Source organism: Parasteatoda tepidariorum, chromosome 1 (assembly GCF_982258835.1).
Source record: "Parasteatoda tepidariorum strain Cologne lab strain chromosome 1, Ptep-v5.0, whole genome shotgun sequence".
Lineage (NCBI taxonomy): Eukaryota > Metazoa > Arthropoda > Arachnida > Araneae > Theridiidae > Parasteatoda > Parasteatoda tepidariorum.
The window spans coordinates 72414994-72434361 of NC_141755.1; the positions used below are offsets into that span (position 1 = coordinate 72414994).

Genomic DNA, 19368 nt, shown 5'->3' on the forward strand with positions numbered 1-19368 from the left:
CAATGGGCTATTGGCGACGGTCTGGGAAACATCCCGGAGGATGATCCGAAGACATGCCATCACAATTTTGATCCTCTGCAGAGGGGATGGCACCCTCGCTTTGGTAGCCCGATGACCTCCATTCGTTTAGCATTGCGTCATATGTTGTTCCTACTAAATCGAAGTAGTTGTGTTTTTTTCATATTATACCCAATTGATCAACTTTTGCAGTACGACAAAGTTTTCTGACTTTTTTCGTTGAAAGAAAATTTGTTTGAAAAGAACTTTAACATATATAATATTTTAGAGTATTCCTTTGTAAAAAATATTGGGTTTGTTGCGATTTTCATGAAAAGCTTCTGATTTTTATTAAGGTTTTTACAGTTTTTTCTCTCAATTAACGCGCACAGCAGTTTATAAATCCAGGTTCAATTCTTGCTTCTCTCGAAATGTCATTACTGTAATACACTTCAGGTTTTACTTAATTGATATTTTACAGAAGCACATAAAAATGCATTATAAAAAAGTCATTACACTGACGATTCTCGGAATCATGTTCCCGCTCGCATTTCCAAATTCGCATATGAGATTTTTTTTTTTTTTTTTTTGCATCCAGTGTGAATGTTCTTTAACAGTAATAGTAACAGTAGTTTATTTACGTAGCCCAGTGATTCTCAACCTTTTTTTTGTGACGGCACACTTTTAACGATTTCGAAATTTGACGGCACACAATGAAAAAAATTAGTTTAAAAGTTATTTACTTAACTATAATACACTGTGTTAAATAGTTTGTGATAATAATTTTGAATGTGAAATAAAGTACTACAAAAGCACATTTATTAAGGGATTAATTATTTCTTTCGACTAATTTTTTATTAGTTAATAACAGTTATTTATGTTTTTTGCTAGTTATTAATTGTTCGCTTGTTTTCTATAGCTAGTTTTTTTGCTGATTATTAATTCTTGTCAACTAGTGTTTTTGCTGATTATTAATTGTTAGCTTATTTTTTGTTAGATTTTTTTTATAACTTTTAATTGCATAGCTTACTTTAATGATTAGCCTTTATTTAAGTTTGAAAGTTAATATTTAGCTTTGCTTTCCTTTGATAATTAATAATTTTAATGATCATTAAATTTCCTACTTATTTCAACATTTTTTAAAATTGTCAACGACAATTTAAACACTTCCTTCTTATTTTAAGATTGTCAGAGACAAGACAATCGCTGACAAAGATGTTCCCGCTGTTAAAGAGTGGAAAAATTATAATATACACTTTTCTTTAATTTAAACTTTACTCGTAATTAAAAAAGCATTATAATTTTTACTGTATCATTTCTAATATTTGGCGGCACATTTTAAGAATTTGGCGGCACACAAAAGTGCCGCGGCACAGTGGTTGAGAATCACTGACGTAGCCTTAGGTAGGTACTTTATTAACGGCACACTATAAAGCTGCATAATGGTCTATTGGCGACGGTCTGGGAAATATTCCTGTTGTTGATTCGAAGACATGCCATCACAATTTTTGATCCTATGTAGGGGCTCCTCCGCTTTGGTAGCCCGATCACTTGTGCTTGAAGTCGAGCACTTTTTGTCAGCAGTTTCGTTACCGATACCCCTCACCCTTGGTCCCTATGTAGGTTGATCAAAGTGGTCACCCACCCACTTACTGTCCACAGCCAGTGATGCTTGACTTCGGTGTTCTATTGGGAACCCTATCTTTACTATCTCTCCACTACAGGCCTTGGAACTGCTCAGTGGGTTATTGGCGACAGTCTGAGAAGTGGGAAGGGAAACATTCCTGAGGATGATCCGGAGACATGCCGTTAGGATTCTGATCCTCTGCAGAAAGAATGGCACCCTCATTCTGGCGACCTGCATACGAAGATTTCGTCGAAGGTGATTAGCGAATGCTTCAGTTACTGAGATTCAGCAAGGATAGCGAAACATAAATGCTAGACAAAGTGGCAGAAGTTAAGATGCTTTCTTGGATTTGAACGTTTCAACATTTAAAAATAGATCAATGTATTTCGAATGCAATACACTTGGCTGGTAAAGACGCGAGTGCGTGCCATTTCCGCATGTGAGTTGCCACATTTAGATATTGACCCCTTTAAAGCAGCATTTGCGTTCAAATAACGCATGTAAAAAATATAATTTTGTAACCGCAACTGTAGATTATAGTTTCGGTGTTGTTATTCTCGTTTTTGCAGACAGATAAACAAAAACATTATTATATATGTTCAATAATACTTTGTCGTAATATGTTTTCTAATGATCGTATTCGTAAATCATTCGAAGATGCTCTATGTTTAGGTGGACTTTTTCGAGCTATTTTCTTATTGCTTAGTGTGGTTATATTTATATCTTTATCAAAATCTTTACTGTTGTTGTTTTGCATCTTTTTTTCTTTATGTGTGTGAAATTAAATTATAATTTATATGTGTAATTTGAAAAAGTTCTTTATCTTTTAACTTAATATTATTTAACGAAAAATGTATAGTTTGATGAACGTTTTTTGCCTTACGAAATTTAACAATTCTGCTATATTTCTGTTTGAAGCATAGTGTCATATGTGAATATTTGTTATAGCTGTGATAGACAGACTGTAAAATTCAATGGGGGCAACAACTGTACTCGCAATTCTGTGCTAAATTATCATTATTTTTATCAAAATTGTAATTTATGTTTCATTGCTTGTTTTCTTATTAAAAAAACGTTTCAGTTCAAAAATCATTCTAATTCATTTATATTTATGAAATAATTTACATCTCTTTAAATAATTTCATTATGCCCGTTAAGTTTCATTTCATCATGCGAATAGTCAATATAACATACAATTTATTCGGTTTTTGTTATTTATGCTTGAAGACATAACTACGATTAAATTCACGAGCATTTTGCGTTTATTGTTTCGTTGATGTAAAATTGTTTCATAGAAAAAGTGTGTCAACTCAACTTTGTACTTTAACACACTCATATTTTAAATTACTCTCACATGTTTTGATAATCAAATTACTATTGAATTCTGATTTGTTCAAAAAATTTCCAACCTTATTAAAATTTTATTATTTACTTTTTTTGTTTCTTAATTATATAATATAACAAAAATCATTATTTTTCTTTCAGAAGGCCTCATAAAGCAAATTTATGGAGGGGGTGGCACTCAACCATTTGGGGAGCATGGACATATCTTATTGTAAGTCATTGATTTATGTAGTTTCATATAGTCATTATCTAAAACATAACCAAGTCATAGTGGACAAAATTATATATAATATTTTAAAAGGAAATATCATTATTTAAAAAAAAAAGCATTACAAATTAACGTACATTAAAAGATTTCGTACTAGTTTCATTTGTGAATTAAGGTTCAAATCAAAATCCAACATATGTTTAGGTTTTTGAATTATAAATTTCTATTTCAAATTACCATGAATTTTTTACTTAAGCAGTTAGTAAGACATATTATCAATGTTTGTCAAAAATTTTCGTTTTTAAAAATCAATACTGTTAATTTATTATTTTTTTGTCATTTTTAACTGTGACTATTATTCCTCATTTTAAAATATTAAACTTGTTTGACATGCAAAGAACTTCAGTGCTTCCTCAAAACATTATCTTATGTATGCATAGTATTTATTTTCCATTTTACTGTTAGAATGAGAAGTTAATTCAATTTATGTGCTTATTTATAATTTTTTTTAATTACTTGGTCTATGGGCTGATAACTTCGGCATTGGGGAGTTACATACAGCCAAACCCCGCTATAGTGAACAGGGTTTATAGTGAACTTCCGGATATAGTGAATGAAATGTTTGGTCCTGTGCCATGCTATACACATATAATGTTATTTTTTGTGGATATAGTGAACCAAAAAAGTGAGGAAGTTGGATATAGTGAACTTTTTTCGGTCTTCAACTGATTTTTTTCTTACTTTTTTTTTGTAATAATTTTGAAATTTCTACTTCAAAATAAATACATATACTGATTTTTAAGACCATCTTATAGAGGTGAATGTAGCGATAAGCATTTTTTCTTGTTTACTTCTTTTGTCTCACTTTCCCATCCCTAAACAAACCAAGCAGATGTTTCCAACCCACAAGGATGTTGAAGAAGCATTACTGACGTGGTTAAACATTCGAAAAAGCTGCTATCTTCCAGTATCTGGACAAGCCGGCCAGGTGGTTAGCATGCTTGACTGCGAAGCCAATGGTTGCGGGTTCAAATCCCGCTCTGGGCATGGATATTTCTCTCTCTCTCTCTGTGTTGTCTTCTGATGTGTGAATGTATGAATGTGACCCACCCTATGAACGGGTATTTGGGACAGTGTGGCGTGGGTAATGTTGCTCGCTTCCGTGACACTGGGTCACCGGTACCCACTGGGTAACGATAAATGAGCAACACTTCCGGCATCTTCTAAGGCGAAGAACAAAAGTTCAGCACTTGCCGTTATTAAAAAAAAAAAAATGAAGTATCTGGACAAATGTCAATGAATTTGTTAAGCGATTTTGTGAGACTACTTTTATGTGCTTGAATGGCAGGTTAGACAGGTTCAAAAAGCGGAATAACAGAAATTCAAGAAAAATTATCTGAGAGGCGGGAAGTGTTTCCATATCTGATGTTGAGGATTGCTCATCAGCTAAAGATTACTAATTTTTTTCAGTCACAAGACGAAAAGTAATAAAAAATAACACATTTTTTGCTACTACATGATATTTGTCAGTCCTTTATTTGAGTAATGTGTATTAAAAGGGAGGAGTTCTGGAACGATTAGTTAAATTGCCTGCGTTACGGGTATAGTGAACACCTGTTTATGGTGAACCAAAATTTCGGTCCCTTGAAGGTTCACTATAGCGGGGTTTGACTTTGTATTCATTATCTAAGTGAATTCAACCTTTTCCACAAACTTTCTAAGTTTATTTTTTAGTCAATTTTAATTTAGAAAATGATTTTTTTTCTATTACATTTTGCTAATATTAATAACAACTGTATATCAAATGTCTTCTCTTGAATAAGGCCAATATGAAAAGTTCAAAAATGGGCTTATTAATAAAAATAGTACTGGTCCTGACTAAAATATAAAAAACATATGAAACTCTTAACATTTGTTATCTGGAGTGGTATTTTAGTGCAATTTATCACTGAAATTTCATAATTGCATAGGTAGAAATAAGACTTTTTTTTATCTTCTTTTAAAAACCACCTTATTATATATTTTTTTAAAAAAAATCTACCTTATTTTATCCCTACTTTTAAAAGATTTTCCAAGAGATGTGACCTGAAAGAATAACTTTCCTGAAATCCTGAAAGAATAGTTTTGGAAAATTACTGTTTAATTAGTAATAGTATTCATATTTTTCTTTATAAAAATCATGAAAAATAGTGCTGGCTTTGACTAGATAGTTAGAAATATACAAGTTTTTAATTGTTTTTTTTTTTATGTATGGTGATATTTTGTTGCCATTTTTCGTGGAAATTTCATAATTGGATGCTCTATGATTGGGCTTGTTTATTTTCTTTTAAAACCTACATAATCTTGCCTCTTTTTTAAAGATCTGTTTAATGATGTGATGCATCTATATCCTGACGAAAAAACTTTTGAAAATTACTTTGAAATTAGTTATGACATTCGTATTTTTTCAGGGATAGTCTCAATCTCGACAATATCGATGATTTCATTGAAAAAGAATTACGGAAAGCAGTTCAGTTTGCAGAATCTTCATCATCTGTTAATGGTATTGACTTTTTTTTTATTGTGTTCTTTATTCACTTTTTTATTGTGTTCTTTTTTTTTAATGTGTTCTTTATTTTCTTATTTTTTTGGTGTTCTTTATTCACATTTGTTAATTTACATATCAATCCAGCTTACCTAAAACCAATTTTTTTTTTTGAACTTTAAAAATTTGTGTTTAAATTTTATCTGGAAAATGGCATTCAAAAGTTAATACTTATTATTAATGTTTTTTTTTTAAATTTTTATTTTGAATCTATGTTCATAAATTAATTTTCAATTGAAACTTATGTGGTAGTAATTAAAGAGAACTCATGCTATAAGAAATTAAGGCGATCTATATCATATGAGTTGCAGAAGGATAGAAAAAGAATGTTTCTTGTAAATTTACATATTTATTGCTTTGAGATTGATATAATTATATTGCATTTTTCTGTTTTCAGAAAATCGTGGAGTAATTGGACCAGATAAAGTGATATTTGATGTTTCAAGTAATGTGGGTAGTTTGGTAATTGATAGAGATAGACTCGGAGTAAGAATTGCTTTTTATTAGTACCCATTTATGTTTTTATTTAATAATTTAGTTTTATTTTATCATTTAGTTTTATTAAATGATTCATTTTATTTAATAACTTTATTTTGTTGCGCATGAATTTATTAAATTTTTAGGTTAACTATAAGGTTTTGTATAGTTGAGCTATTTTAAATTAAACTAAAAAATAAAATATTTCTTTTTTTTTTTAGCTTTCTAGTCAAAGTAATTTTAGTTCTATTCGTGCCAACTGCTGTGTATATAAAGGTGAGTTTATTCCTTATCATCATTTTGTGATATTTTGGTTACACTTAATAAACATGATCTTGGTTATCTTGTTTCAGCTAATGCAAATACTCTTTGCAATATTAATTTTTGAAACTGTCAAAGCTCTCAGAAGGTAATTTTGCATTAGCTTGAAGCAGCATTAACGGAAATTTTAATCATGACTAAATTTAGTCAGAATAAGCCTATTTTGAATGTATTAAGAGAATAATTCAAAAAATTAAAAGCAATTAAAAATAATACTTCCAATGGAAAAACGTGCTAAGCAGCAGAGAATCTGAAGGGAATTGAAACAAAAGAAACAATGTAATATGAAAAAAATGGATAAATATGACAACCGAAGCTGACGTCTTTAGGGGGTACCAGCTCCGAAAGTCATTAAAACAAAACCTTTTCTATTGAGAGAGTACGACAAAAGTCTAAAATTGCTCTCTCTGTACCCCAAAGGTTTTGCCGAAGTCAAAAGTCCAGGAAGAGAATTCAATTAATTAAATAATTTTTTTTTATTCTGAATGATTATTCATATGCAAATTTTTGACTCATGATTGATGAATAAATCATTAGTCATGACTAATTTTTTTGATTAAAATCTTGAATAATCAGTGAAAAATGCAAGCATTCAGTTTGTATGCATGGTATATGTATGTGTTAACATATTTTTATGTACGTAGAATGAATGTGTGTATATAAATACAATGTATTAATGTATGAGCATACATAGACATATTTTGAACTCATACAATATTTGTATGCACGTATGTACTTACTTATGCATATAAGATGTATGTATGCACAAACGTCATTTGTATGTACATTATTAATGCGTAACTTTGCATATAATATGCATGTAAACATGCATGTTACTTTGTATGTACGTATGTAAAGGCAATATATGTATGTACGTATACAAGTATATGCAAGTACATTCATAATATAAGTGTAGATATATGTGCATTGTACGTGAGAACTTTGTTTATACATATGATATATGTAGATATTTATACATATAAAATATATGAATGGACATATATGATTTGTACGTGTATTGTATGTTCATAAGTATGTATGCACATAACTATGCACATAGTCAAAAAATGTGTTTGTAATGTATCAGTGTGTGCATGTACAAAAATGTTTGTACATACTTGCATTGTACCTATGTATGTACCTTAAGTACATATAATGAATAAATGTGCACATGTACATTAAATATATGTATTTACAATGTATGTATATATATATGTACTTTATATGTATGTACTGTATATGAATGTACTTTATATGTATGTAAGTCAAAGTCTTTAGCTATCAAGGCTATGTCTTTAAACGAACCGACATGCAAAACATCGTTTGCTCTTTAATGTCTTATGTAAGGAATTTAACCATAAAGCTAAGACACATATGCACCAGTAAATATTTATTTTTGTCTTATTTTAACATACTCCAGTGTGAGATTGTTTTATAAGTTCTTATACTTAGTTGTGTTTAAAAGAAGCTTATAACAGTTTAGTTATTTAAGTTCATTTAAAAATCTATAAAACTCAATTTCTTATCGATTTTGAAAGCAAATGATAATCTTATTTTAAGTTCCTAAATATAATTTCAACTTAAAAAATTAAACGCTTTTTTGTCATGTAAACATTTCTCTGAACTATGAATTATGTTATATAAAAGTAAATTTGAAGCCTCAAAAATTTTGTAAAAGCACTTGAAAAGGATTTTTTTATTCAAATATTTTTCCAACCTAAAGAATGAAAATGAGCAAACAAATTTTCAAAATCCAGCTCAGCTTTAAATTCAGCAGTGTCACTGAAAGGCTTTAGAACAGAGACATTTAATTATTATTTTTTCAGTGGAGCCTGTATTAAAAATTGATATGTCACTCATGCACAAATGGTTAAAAAACAGATTTTATTAAATTAAGTATGAGATGAATTCTTTTTTTTTTATTTGTGTTCACAGGTGCAAGACTATTTTTCACAAACACATAATGTTTTTGTGCTTCAATATGTTGTTGAAAAAGTGAAACGGTTTATTTAAAAGTATTGTCAAAGTAGGTATTCATCACTTATTCAAAATACACTGTTTATTTTTATTCTTTTAACAGGAAAATGGCAATATGAGTTGATGCTTGGATCAAAAGGAGTCATGCAAATAGGATGGGCTACTCTCAGTTGTAAATTTTCACAAGAAGTAAGTTATTTATATTTTGCTACAGCAACTGCTTAGCAAATACTTTAAATGAAAAATGTTTATGCAGTTTGCAAATGTGATAATAGTTTACAAAATATGCTTAAAATAGTTAACTCTTAATGAATCAATGCTGCTATGCAAGCAGCATGGCACTTTCATTTATTGGATCTAATACCATGCATATGATTGCTAAAATCATTTTATTGTTTGAATCACACTTATTGCTGTTATATTTGAAATTAATTTAATTATAATTAATTATATAATCATAATTGATATAATTAATCAGTATATTTATGTTTGGTGGGAAGTATAATTATAATGATCTGTTACATTCTGGACTGTTAAAAGTTAAGTCTTATTTAAAACAGCTGCCTTTGACCATCAACTCGTTCCTTCATGGTCCATCATTGAGTTATCTAGTCCTCTGATTGTTATATAATCTGTAAATAAAGGAAAGCTGAAAACAGTGAAAACTTTGGAGTTCCTGTAATTAATTTTAGAAAAAAAAATAGAAGTAAACAGGACTGTTCAGCTGTTTAATTAGTGAAATCTAAGAACGAAATTATTGAAAGTAAACAAGAAAGGTCATTGGAAGAAGTTAATTTATGCTTTTAGTTTGGAATAACAATAAAAAAATTAGCATAAAGTAATGCAAAATTCTCAGGATATACAAAATAAATAAGCTTAAAAAAATTCAGCAGAGTGAAATTAGAGTTACTGCAACTGAAGCTCAAGAGATGAGTGAAAATAGTTAATAAAATTGCATTTAAAATTACTTAATATGACGCTAATAAAATTAACATGACTGTCTTGTGATGAAATGTATTAACTACATTTTATAAATTTTTAAAAAAAATTCAGATTAATATGCAAAAATCAGGTTTAATAATTCACAAATCATGTCAATATCCATCTCTAGGTTAAAATTCATAGCTGTAGGTCCAATCATTTGTCGACATTGAAACAGAGATGTATAAACATACAGATTCTTTTTTTATTGTAAGTAGAAATAAAACGTGTTTTGTGTGGGGTAAAGAATATTAAGTTTAATGCAATTGTGTTAAGTAATTTTGTACTATTTAATTTACACAATTTCATTAAATTTATTCATTTTTTCATTCATTTATTATTCATTATAGTTTATTATTTCATTTTATTTTAGAAAGGTGTTGGAGATACTCCACATTCTTATGCATATGATGGTCATCGAATACGGAAGTGGAACGTTTCTACTTATAAATATGGAGAGGTAAAATTTTTTATATAAATACATATTTTTGGGGGAAAGGGGATAAAAGGAAATTTTCTGTAATTTTATTTTTTAAATACAATTTTTTTTAGATGCATTACTCGGTTAAGCTGGAATAAAATATTCTGTTCTTTCAAAAAATTGGAATAGGTTATTTTGGAATATTTGTTGTTATTAGAATATAACAAACAACACATGTTCTTTGAAAAAGTCATTGCTATGCACCATCTTTAGTGATATATTAGTTATTATAAAGAAATTGTTTTGATTATTGTGTTTAAATGTAATGTTATAAATAACAATCTTGAGGAATAAAATTCACATTTAACTCTGGATTAGATTTCTTAGAATCTATAATTACTTTTATATCAATGATTTTTATTAATTTAATTAAATTAATAAAAGCTTATTTCATTGTTCTATGCATTGAAGGAAATATAAGCAAATTTGAAATTATTTAAATTAAACTACAATCAGGGAACAAAATATTGAGAATAACACTAATTTTTCTAATTAAAATACTATTTAAGATGATTTTATGTTTTTAAATTTACTACGCTAATTTTTATTTAGCTGTACTGTGTTTTTTATTTAGTTGTAAAATTTATTAAATTTCCTTAAAAATCTATAGAAATGTTTTATTAATTAAATTTTGTATAGAATATTAATTAAGCTTATTATATAATTTTTAATTAATATTTTATACATTTTTAGTCATGGCTAACTGGAGATGTCATTGGTTGTGCAATAGATCTAGATCGAGGAGTAATTGGATTTTACAGGTAAAATCTTTTCACATTGTTTCACAATATATGTATAGCTTTTTAAATATTTATTAGAATTCATTGTCTTATTCTATGTTTTATGCTTAGAAATGGTAATTACCTGGGAGATGCTTTTGAAAAAGTTCAGGTTGGCCCAACACTTGCATATTTCCCTGCTGTCAGCTTAGCTTACAATGAGAATCTCGTTGCAAACTTTGGCTCTACACCTTTAAGATATCCTATTTGTGGATATCTTCCATTGCAAACTTATCCTAAGAAAGAAGTTGCCCAAACAAATAGGCTATTGATGTGGCTAGAAAAATTGCTTGATATTTACAATTCTGTGATTCAAGTTAGTTTATAAATATAGTACATATTCAAGTATTTTTTTACATAAAATACCATGAAAAACTATTGATTATAATAACTTTTTCTTCAAAATTTCAGGATCCAAATCCAGTTTTTGTTGTAAGAAATTGGCCTGCACAGTTCAATCAAGGTAGTAAATCACAACTTTTGCTGGTTGCTGCTCCTCTCATGCATAGGCTCAGTCCTCTGCTTGTAAGTGTTTTCTATAAGTTGACTGTGATAATGTTCTTATAAAAAAGGTTTCTACTCTCCCTAAAAAAAATTTTTAAAAATTTGTTTTACTTTTGCCTTTTAACTCGAATTTGTTTTAAATGCGTTTCTGCCTTAGCATCATTAACTCTCATTTTTTTTAAACTATTAAACTTGTTCTTAATTTGTGTAATTTACTATGTATATATTCATATTATATATATATACTTTATATATATATATATATATATATATATATATATATATATATATATATATATATATATATATATATATATATATATAGTTGTTGCCGAGTGGAAGGATTAAAGCAAGTCTTAGGCAGGGAAGGAGGGTACAAAATGTATTTATTAATTATTAGACAGAGAGCAGCAATAAAAGTGGTCATGAAATCGTTGTGCTTCTCAATATACATTAGGGAAAATCTTGCAATGTAAATCCGTAAAATGCTTCGTTTTAGGGAATAGGGAAAATCTTGGTACATAACTGTAGTTGGTTTATTAAATAGGTCGCGCAATTCCCACAAAAGCAAAGGGAAATATGTCCTGCTTTTAATTAATGCATGCTTGAGCCAAAAATAGATTTAAGAGACAGGATGTGAATTTAAAAGTGTGAGAAAGTGTTTCGATTAAAATAATAAATTAGGAAGAGGGTTTACAGAAAAGAAATTTCAATCAAGGAAAAAATTGGTCGAATGTTTCTTCCCAATACACTATTTCCCTATCTAATAACATGGAAAAACCAGTTTTGTTATGCAGAGAAGACTGAAGGTTATAGTACAACTTTTTACGTGCAGAACTGTCGGTGGGTTAATTGATTCTGCCTCCTTCTAAAAAAAAATAAATAAATAAAATATTATGAAGATTCATGGTTTATTTATTCTATTAAATATCATAAGTATTCTCTAAGTTTCGAACAGGATGCATGACATAATTTTCATGTTACTAATTTTGTTTGCCCCCCAATTTTTTTTAATTTTAATGCTTTCATTATTTTAAATCTTAAGTTTATATACAAAATAGTTTCTTGCTTGTTTTAGTGTATTTTAAGCTTTATTTTATTAATAATATGTTTAAATTTTTACCACTTTTTTTTTCACCCACTTGTTTGTACTAGGCAAATTTTGAAATAAATTTTTTTTACCACTTTCTGACTGGCTAGAGTACTCGCTTAGTAACTTGAATTCTGTGCCAGATAACAATGTAAGACTCCATTGTTTCTTAACTATGAATGGCAAATTTTATGGCCAATCAAAATTTCAATCACATTCTAATTCAAGGAAATTAACTGGCTTGAAATTAAAATGAAAAACAAAAACAACAAAAGAAAAAAAAATTAAAAACCAACATTTTCAGATGGTGTTAAAAGGAGAAAGTAATTCTTTTCTTGTTCTATCTAATAAAAATTTGGGACAACAAACCTCTTTAATCTCTTGAAATTTCTCCATGTTTTATGAAACTCGTGAGTCACATGATTTTTGTTTTAGGGGTGGCAAAAACTTTGATTTTTTGATTACCTATAAAGTGTGGTTTTTAAAGACTTTTTTTTTATTATATCATAGATTTTTAAAACCCCTTATTTCCTCTTCTAGGCAAATGCGTTCCTTACTGAAGGATGTTTATTGCCATTTCTCTTTGATTTGCAAGTGAAAGATCAAGGATCAATGAATTCCAAATCTAGGATTACTTCTGTTCTTGAAATCATGTGGGCCCTTATGGAGGTAGTATTATTTGAAGTTACTTTTATATGTTCTTGAGAAATTATCTCTGCTTTTGATCTCTGTGAACTGAAAGTTGTTAAAATTCGTTAATTTTTTTGACTCCTACTACTGGGAAAGTATTCCAAACGTCCATCAATCGAATGTAATAACCATGGTAATTGACATCACCTGCGATGGTCATGTCATTTTGGTGAAATAACATTTTCAGACAGGGAGCCGTAAGCCTTATGAAGGAAGTTAACTGTATAATGTTGAGGCTAAAATAAATTGATATCATCAATGAATTAAACAAATGTATTATTTTGTTGCTTGTAAATCTGACAAAAAATAAAATTTCTGTTAAGCTAGTAAAAAAATTTAATTTAATTACATCACATCATAAATATGACTCTTCTGATATAATGGTGGTCAATGTTTTAATGAAATACATTATTTTCAGTCTTGTTGACTAGCCTAAAGATGATGCAAATAAGAAAGTAGATAAATCAACAGGGAGTAATTGGCTAATCAGTGAAATAATAGCTTGTACATTAATAGTTTTTTCTAATTAAGCTGCCATTTCAGTGTAATTCATTGTCCAAATGTATTAATATATTGTTCAAATACATATGGATTCTAACCTTCTTAACATGAAAATATTTGTTGTTTCTTTCAAGTATCTGGTAGTAACTTACAAAATAATAATTTGTATTTCACATGGAAGTATGGAAATTAGAAATGATCTAATGTTCATTGAAAAAGGAAAGTGTTTTTATAGATGTATAATAAAGTCTGTATCATTCTGTATATGCGCATTAAAAATTGTGTTTAGAAAATATATGGTAGTTATAATTAATACAAATTGTCTGTGTATGCACTTTAATGTGAGTAATTTTTCTGTGTCCCTTTGAATTGATGCTAATGAGGTTTCACTGTATAGCCGAGTGCATGTGTTAATAACCAGGTTTACAGTTCTATGTTGTAATCTGATATTTCATTAGAATACCAAAAAACAAAGTGTAAAACAAGAGTTCCTGCATTCTAAGATGAGATAAATTTACGAACCCTTATCGCTGAGAAATCTCCATGGGTCACATTGGCTATCATTTTGGCTTATGTCCCTTTCATAGGCCAAAGGTGACATAAATCTAACAACCATTATTGTAGAGGGGGCCTCCCTAGGCTATTTAAGCCCCTGTCTCTTTATTCATAAAAGGCCAGAACCACCTGTGAGTTAGTGATCAAGAATGTGTGTCATATGGTTATGTTGTGGTCATGCATGTTTAATTGATGTAGGGAGAAAACTTGTATGTGACCCACCTAGATGTATATACATATATGTAAATGCTGCAAACCCTTTTAATCTTGCTTATTCCATTCTACAAATAAAAAGAATTTCTTTTGAAATTGTTGATAAATCAGTTTTTAAGTAAAATGTCGTGCTTTGTTTTTTTTAAATTTCTGTCCTTGTTTTTCATTTATTATAATCTTTCATTTAATTAATTTTATTCTAATAAATTTTAATGAAAGATTAGCTGTTTATTAATCTTCTTGTTTTTTTCAGCCTCATGAACTTTATCAATGCTTAGAATTCATTGTTGTTGCTTTATTGACTGGTTACCGATTTGCACCTGCTACTCCAGAGTTTCATGAACAAAAGAAATATTTAGCTTTAACACTTGCTCTCCTACAACACACCCCAACTAAACATTACCTGTTACAGAATGTATTATATCCTTTTTATATAAAAATATTAGTTGTTGTTTTTTTTTTAAATTTTTTTCTGTATCTTGTAATCTATTTTTTATAATTTGGATTTTGATAAATTGTCACTTAGAAGTGTCAACTACGCTAAAAATTCATTGAAAATATAAAATCTCCAATTAAGCTTCTTCATCAAGTTAAGAAAGAGAATTAATGGAATTTTATCAATCTGGAAATAAAGGAAAATGTCAGGAAATTTAATTAAAGTATCAAAAAATGTCTCGGAAAATGAATAAAATTGAGTTTGAATTACCTAGAAGTTCAATATTTATTTTTAATTATCGGTCTTATTTATTTTCAATTATCGGTGATAATTATTTTAAATAAAAAAAATTCTTTACTTTCAACTCTAAAAACGAGTATAAGTGTTTTTCTTTACGTAAAAATAAGGCATAACTGAAAAATTAGTTGTAAAATTTCTGATTCTTCTGATTCTGATTTCTGGTTACAAAAATCAGGAATTTTTGATGAAATAACTCCAAAAATATCGGGAAATTTATTTAAAATGCCTAATGTCTGGGAAGCTGAATTAATTTGAGTTTGAAGTACCTAAATGTATAATAATTTATTTTCCTTTATTTGTTTTGTTATAATTGTTTTAGATAAAAATAGTTCTTTGCTTTCAACTCAAACATCGAATATGTGAGTTTTTCAAAAAAAATTCTACGCAAGAATGAGGCATAACTGAAAAATTAATAACAAAATTTATGCCAACGGTTACAAAAATCAGGGAAGCTTGATAAAATAAATCTGGGAAAGTCACTGAATTTTTTTTTCTTCCTCTTCCCTGATTTAATACATTTATTTGTTTATTTTTTGTTGAAATAAAATTCTAAATGATATGAGAACATATTCTTCTTAATTTTTTTTTAAGTTTGATAAAATTAAATTCCCTGTACTATTAGAAGTAAAGCCTTTAGACAAAGTTGGATTGGCAGAAGTTGTACCTGAAGTGTGGCTGGATTTTAAACAAGATGTAAATAAAAAATTTTGTATGTAACTTGTATTTGTTTTTAAAGTTTTATATTTTTATTTATGTTTTTTACTTTTGGAATCTTACTAGATGAGTGATGATGAACTATTTAGAAAAGCCTGTTATCAAAAATCTTGCACTCACCTGAAATTAGTTGTAAAAGGTAACTATTTTTTAAGAAACTTAATTCACTTTTGAAAATATTCTAGCTTTACAAAAGTACTTGAGGAAGTTCCTTTTATATTAATTTGTTTACATACCTGGTAGCATGGGAGTTAATTTCATACGCTGTCTTCATAAACCTAAATTTGTCTGTAATCCCAAGGAATGATATTATAATTATAAGAATTCAGCTTAATTTAACATAGATATAAATCAAAATTTTCAATTATAAAATATTTAAAAATTATTCACAAAACTTTTATGTAGTTTAAAATTATTTAAATTTTATAAAATGATATTTAAATAAATCCCTATACTGCAAAAGCCGATATATAATCAAATATTGTTTTTCCTTTTTGTCCTATGTTTTCAGTTTTATACTTTTGATGAAAAAAAAAGTTTAGAGTGGTTATAAAAAAAGGGTTAATGTTTTAAAATAAATTAAATGCATAAATATTTACATTAGACCCAATGCAGAAATTAGGATAAAAAGATATTTATAAAATGGATGAACTTACAAATGACAATAAAGAAATAAAATCTTTTCATTTCAAAAGAAGAAATTAATTTGCTGATGCCGTGATAACTTGCAGCATCCCGCTAAAATTAAGAGCTATGAAGATTAATTATGCTTTAGAAAATATTTCAAAATAGGTTCACTTTTTAATTTTTTTCTATTTAAAATGAAAGGAAAAAAGCTTGAACTTGCATCTGATTATAGAAATTATTCAACATTTAAGACTTATCACTAACAGTGTTGATGACAAGAGCAACACTTTATTGAGCAATAAAACAATTTTATTAAAGTTTTTTCCTTATATTATTTCTGACATAGAAATTATTCTACAGTTAAGACTTATCACTAACAGTGTTGATGACAAGAGCAACACTTTATTGAGCAATAAAACAATTTTATTAAAGCTTTTTCCTTATATTCTTTCTGACATAGAAATTATTCAACAGTTAAGACTTATCACTAACAGTGTTGATGACAAGAGCAACACTTATTGAGCAATAACACATTTTTATTAAAGCTTTTTCCTTATATTCTTTCTCACATAGAAATTATTCAACTTTTAAGACTTATCACTAACAGTGTTGATGACAAGAGCAGCACTTTATTGAGCAATAAAACAATTTTATTAAAGCTTTTTCCTTATATTTTTTCTCACATAAAATTCGATTTTCTCTTTTGTGTAAAGAACCTCTATTTTAGATTATCAAAATTGCGTGTTGATAAAATAAAAAGCAGATGAGACATATTGATCACAAATATTTATACATGACATATGAGCAATGAAGGAAGAAGAGTTATTATCTATTCTTAAATCATTGCAATTACTAGTCCCAATTTTTAATTCATTTGTTGTTGCAGGATAACTCTATGATTCATGATAAAACAGATGAAAAAATGTAAACACTTCATGCATGCATTTTTGAACAACTTGGAGTGAAATGTTAAGCTTACAATTATTGTAATGAAGTTTACTTGATAAAATTATGATAAAGTTTCCTTTCATAATGTCCCTCATATAAATTGCATTATAAAATGATTATGAATTATCCTTTATTTACTTTTTAGCTCATTGTAAAGTCATAATTTTTAAAATTATTATCAATGTATAAATTAAATTGTTATAAATATTGGTATTGAAAAAGCAACTTTTAAGAATTTTAAGCACCATCTGGATTCCATTGATTCTTAGGGTATTTTTAGTTGAACAAATATGTATATTTTATTATTTTGTTTAGTTTATTATATAATAACTTTTCTTTTTTAGAGGTTGAGCTTGTGCAATTAGAAATTTTGTTAGAACTCTTTGATGCTTCTAATGTGTATCAAGTAAGATATTTCTAGTTATTATGCTATTTATTAGTAAAAAATTAGTACTTTTTAATGTACTTTATGCTTACTTATTGTAAACTTATTAATTTATTTTTATAAAATAGTTACTTTAAACAAATAATGATATTTTAGAGTGTTAAAACATAGATGTTTTGTTTCAGTAAATGTTACTGAAAAGTCTTTTTCAGTTAATTGTTTTTATTTTAAAAGTTAAATGAACTTATTTTAGCCATCAAACAATTTGTAATGATATAGCAATTATGAAAAATTATTTAAAACATTTAATAATTCAAAATCGATAGTCTCTTTTGAGAACAGGACTGCATTTGTAAGAAGTTCCTGTTTCCAATGATTGTCAAATAAAATATCTTTCAACTCTAGGAATCTTTATCAAAGTATATTGAAAAATAATTTTTTATTTATTTATAGAAAGTGGAATTTTTCCAAAATATTTACAGTTAATATATATATAAAGGTAAAGTTGATATATATAATTCTTAAAAGAAACTGTTGGTAATATTTTTCAAAAAATTTCATAAATTTTGACAGAGTAAACAATTTTGAAATAACTTATTTTCATGTTGACTGATTAACTATTATTGAAGCTACTCTTTTGTTTGCCCAGTTTTAAATATACACATTTGAGATAAAAAATATTTTGAAGTGTCAATAAAACATATAATTTTATGCTACCTTCAAAGTTACTTAATGAAATACAGAAATTAATAGTCAAGTAAGAACTAATAGTTTTTACTTAGAATAATATTATTAGAAAAACATTTACCAATCACTCAAGATTAAGAGCTTATTTATCTTATTACCAGGGCTAGGATGTTGAAGTATGCAAAGTTGTAATTGTAAAGTAAGAATTTAAATATTTATTGAGCCTATTGTGAGTACAACTTGAAATATTTATTTTGCAGGGCCAGTGCAGTCGTTGTATCTTCTTAGCAAAGCTGAGGGAGTTTTTGAAGGAAAATTCTGGAGGGGCTCGAGTAATTATGTTATGTGAAACTTGACCTTCCTTTTCAAAATGCTAACATTTCATTTTTTCCAACTAACAACTGTCAGTTATTTTTATCAGAAAATTTTATATACCAGTTTAAATTTTTAGGTCCCAGTTGTTCACCTATGCCCATTGCCAGTGGCACTGGCTTTCTTCCATCGTCTCATCTCGCTCCTCCGCATCTGCGTTTCTGCATCTGGAATAGATCTAAATGGTATTATTTGAAATTATTGATAGTACTTCTTCAGCAATAAAAAAAAAGATGTGATATATTGAAAACTATTAAAATATAAATCTAGCCAAGCTAAGGCCTGTTTTTAATTTTTTTATTATAAATTTTGTATATTTGTGGCATTTAATATTGTTATAAAAAATACATTTGATTGAATAGTTCATACTTCAGCCATTGCTTCCTAATATAAAATTTGTGGAATTTTTTAAAATTTCTCTGGTCATCTGGTTTAATAAAAAATGCTTTTGGTTTTTGTGAGCTTTAGAAATTTTCTTAGTATTAAGTATGTAAAATAGATTTTTTATTTAGCATATTATTTACATAAGAGTTTTAATATGATTATATTTCAATTAGCTTATGATAGAAA

The 19368-nt window shown here is 27.8% G+C and overlaps 1 protein-coding gene across 3 annotated transcripts in view; it reads left to right on the top strand.

Moving 5' to 3' along the window:
• Positions 1-2139: 2139 nt before the first annotated feature.
• LOC107449668 (E3 ubiquitin-protein ligase RNF123) overlaps positions 2140-19368 on the top strand; it is a 42361-nt gene continuing 25132 nt past the window's right edge. The window contains exons 1-17 of one of the 3 annotated variants that reach the window (XM_087166469.1): positions 2140-2296; positions 3110-3179; positions 5627-5718; positions 6158-6246; positions 6459-6513; positions 8639-8724; positions 9890-9976; positions 10691-10758; positions 10849-11092; positions 11188-11301; positions 12911-13039; positions 14583-14749; positions 15656-15758; positions 15846-15918; positions 17699-17760; positions 18687-18766; positions 18877-18983. In XM_087166469.1, coding sequence (XP_087022595.1) covers positions 2245-2296; positions 3110-3179; positions 5627-5718; positions 6158-6246; positions 6459-6513; positions 8639-8724; positions 9890-9976; positions 10691-10758; positions 10849-11092; positions 11188-11301; positions 12911-13039; positions 14583-14749; positions 15656-15758; positions 15846-15918; positions 17699-17760; positions 18687-18766; positions 18877-18983 — 1678 coding nt within the window. In that variant the 5' untranslated portion in view covers positions 2140-2244. The remainder of the gene's footprint in view (positions 2297-3109; positions 3180-5626; positions 5719-6157; positions 6247-6458; positions 6514-8638; positions 8725-9889; positions 9977-10690; positions 10759-10848; positions 11093-11187; positions 11302-12910; positions 13040-14582; positions 14750-15655; positions 15759-15845; positions 15919-17698; positions 17761-18686; positions 18767-18876; positions 18984-19368) is intronic. The other 2 variants (XM_043048974.3, XM_087166480.1) reach the window with 2 other exon arrangements.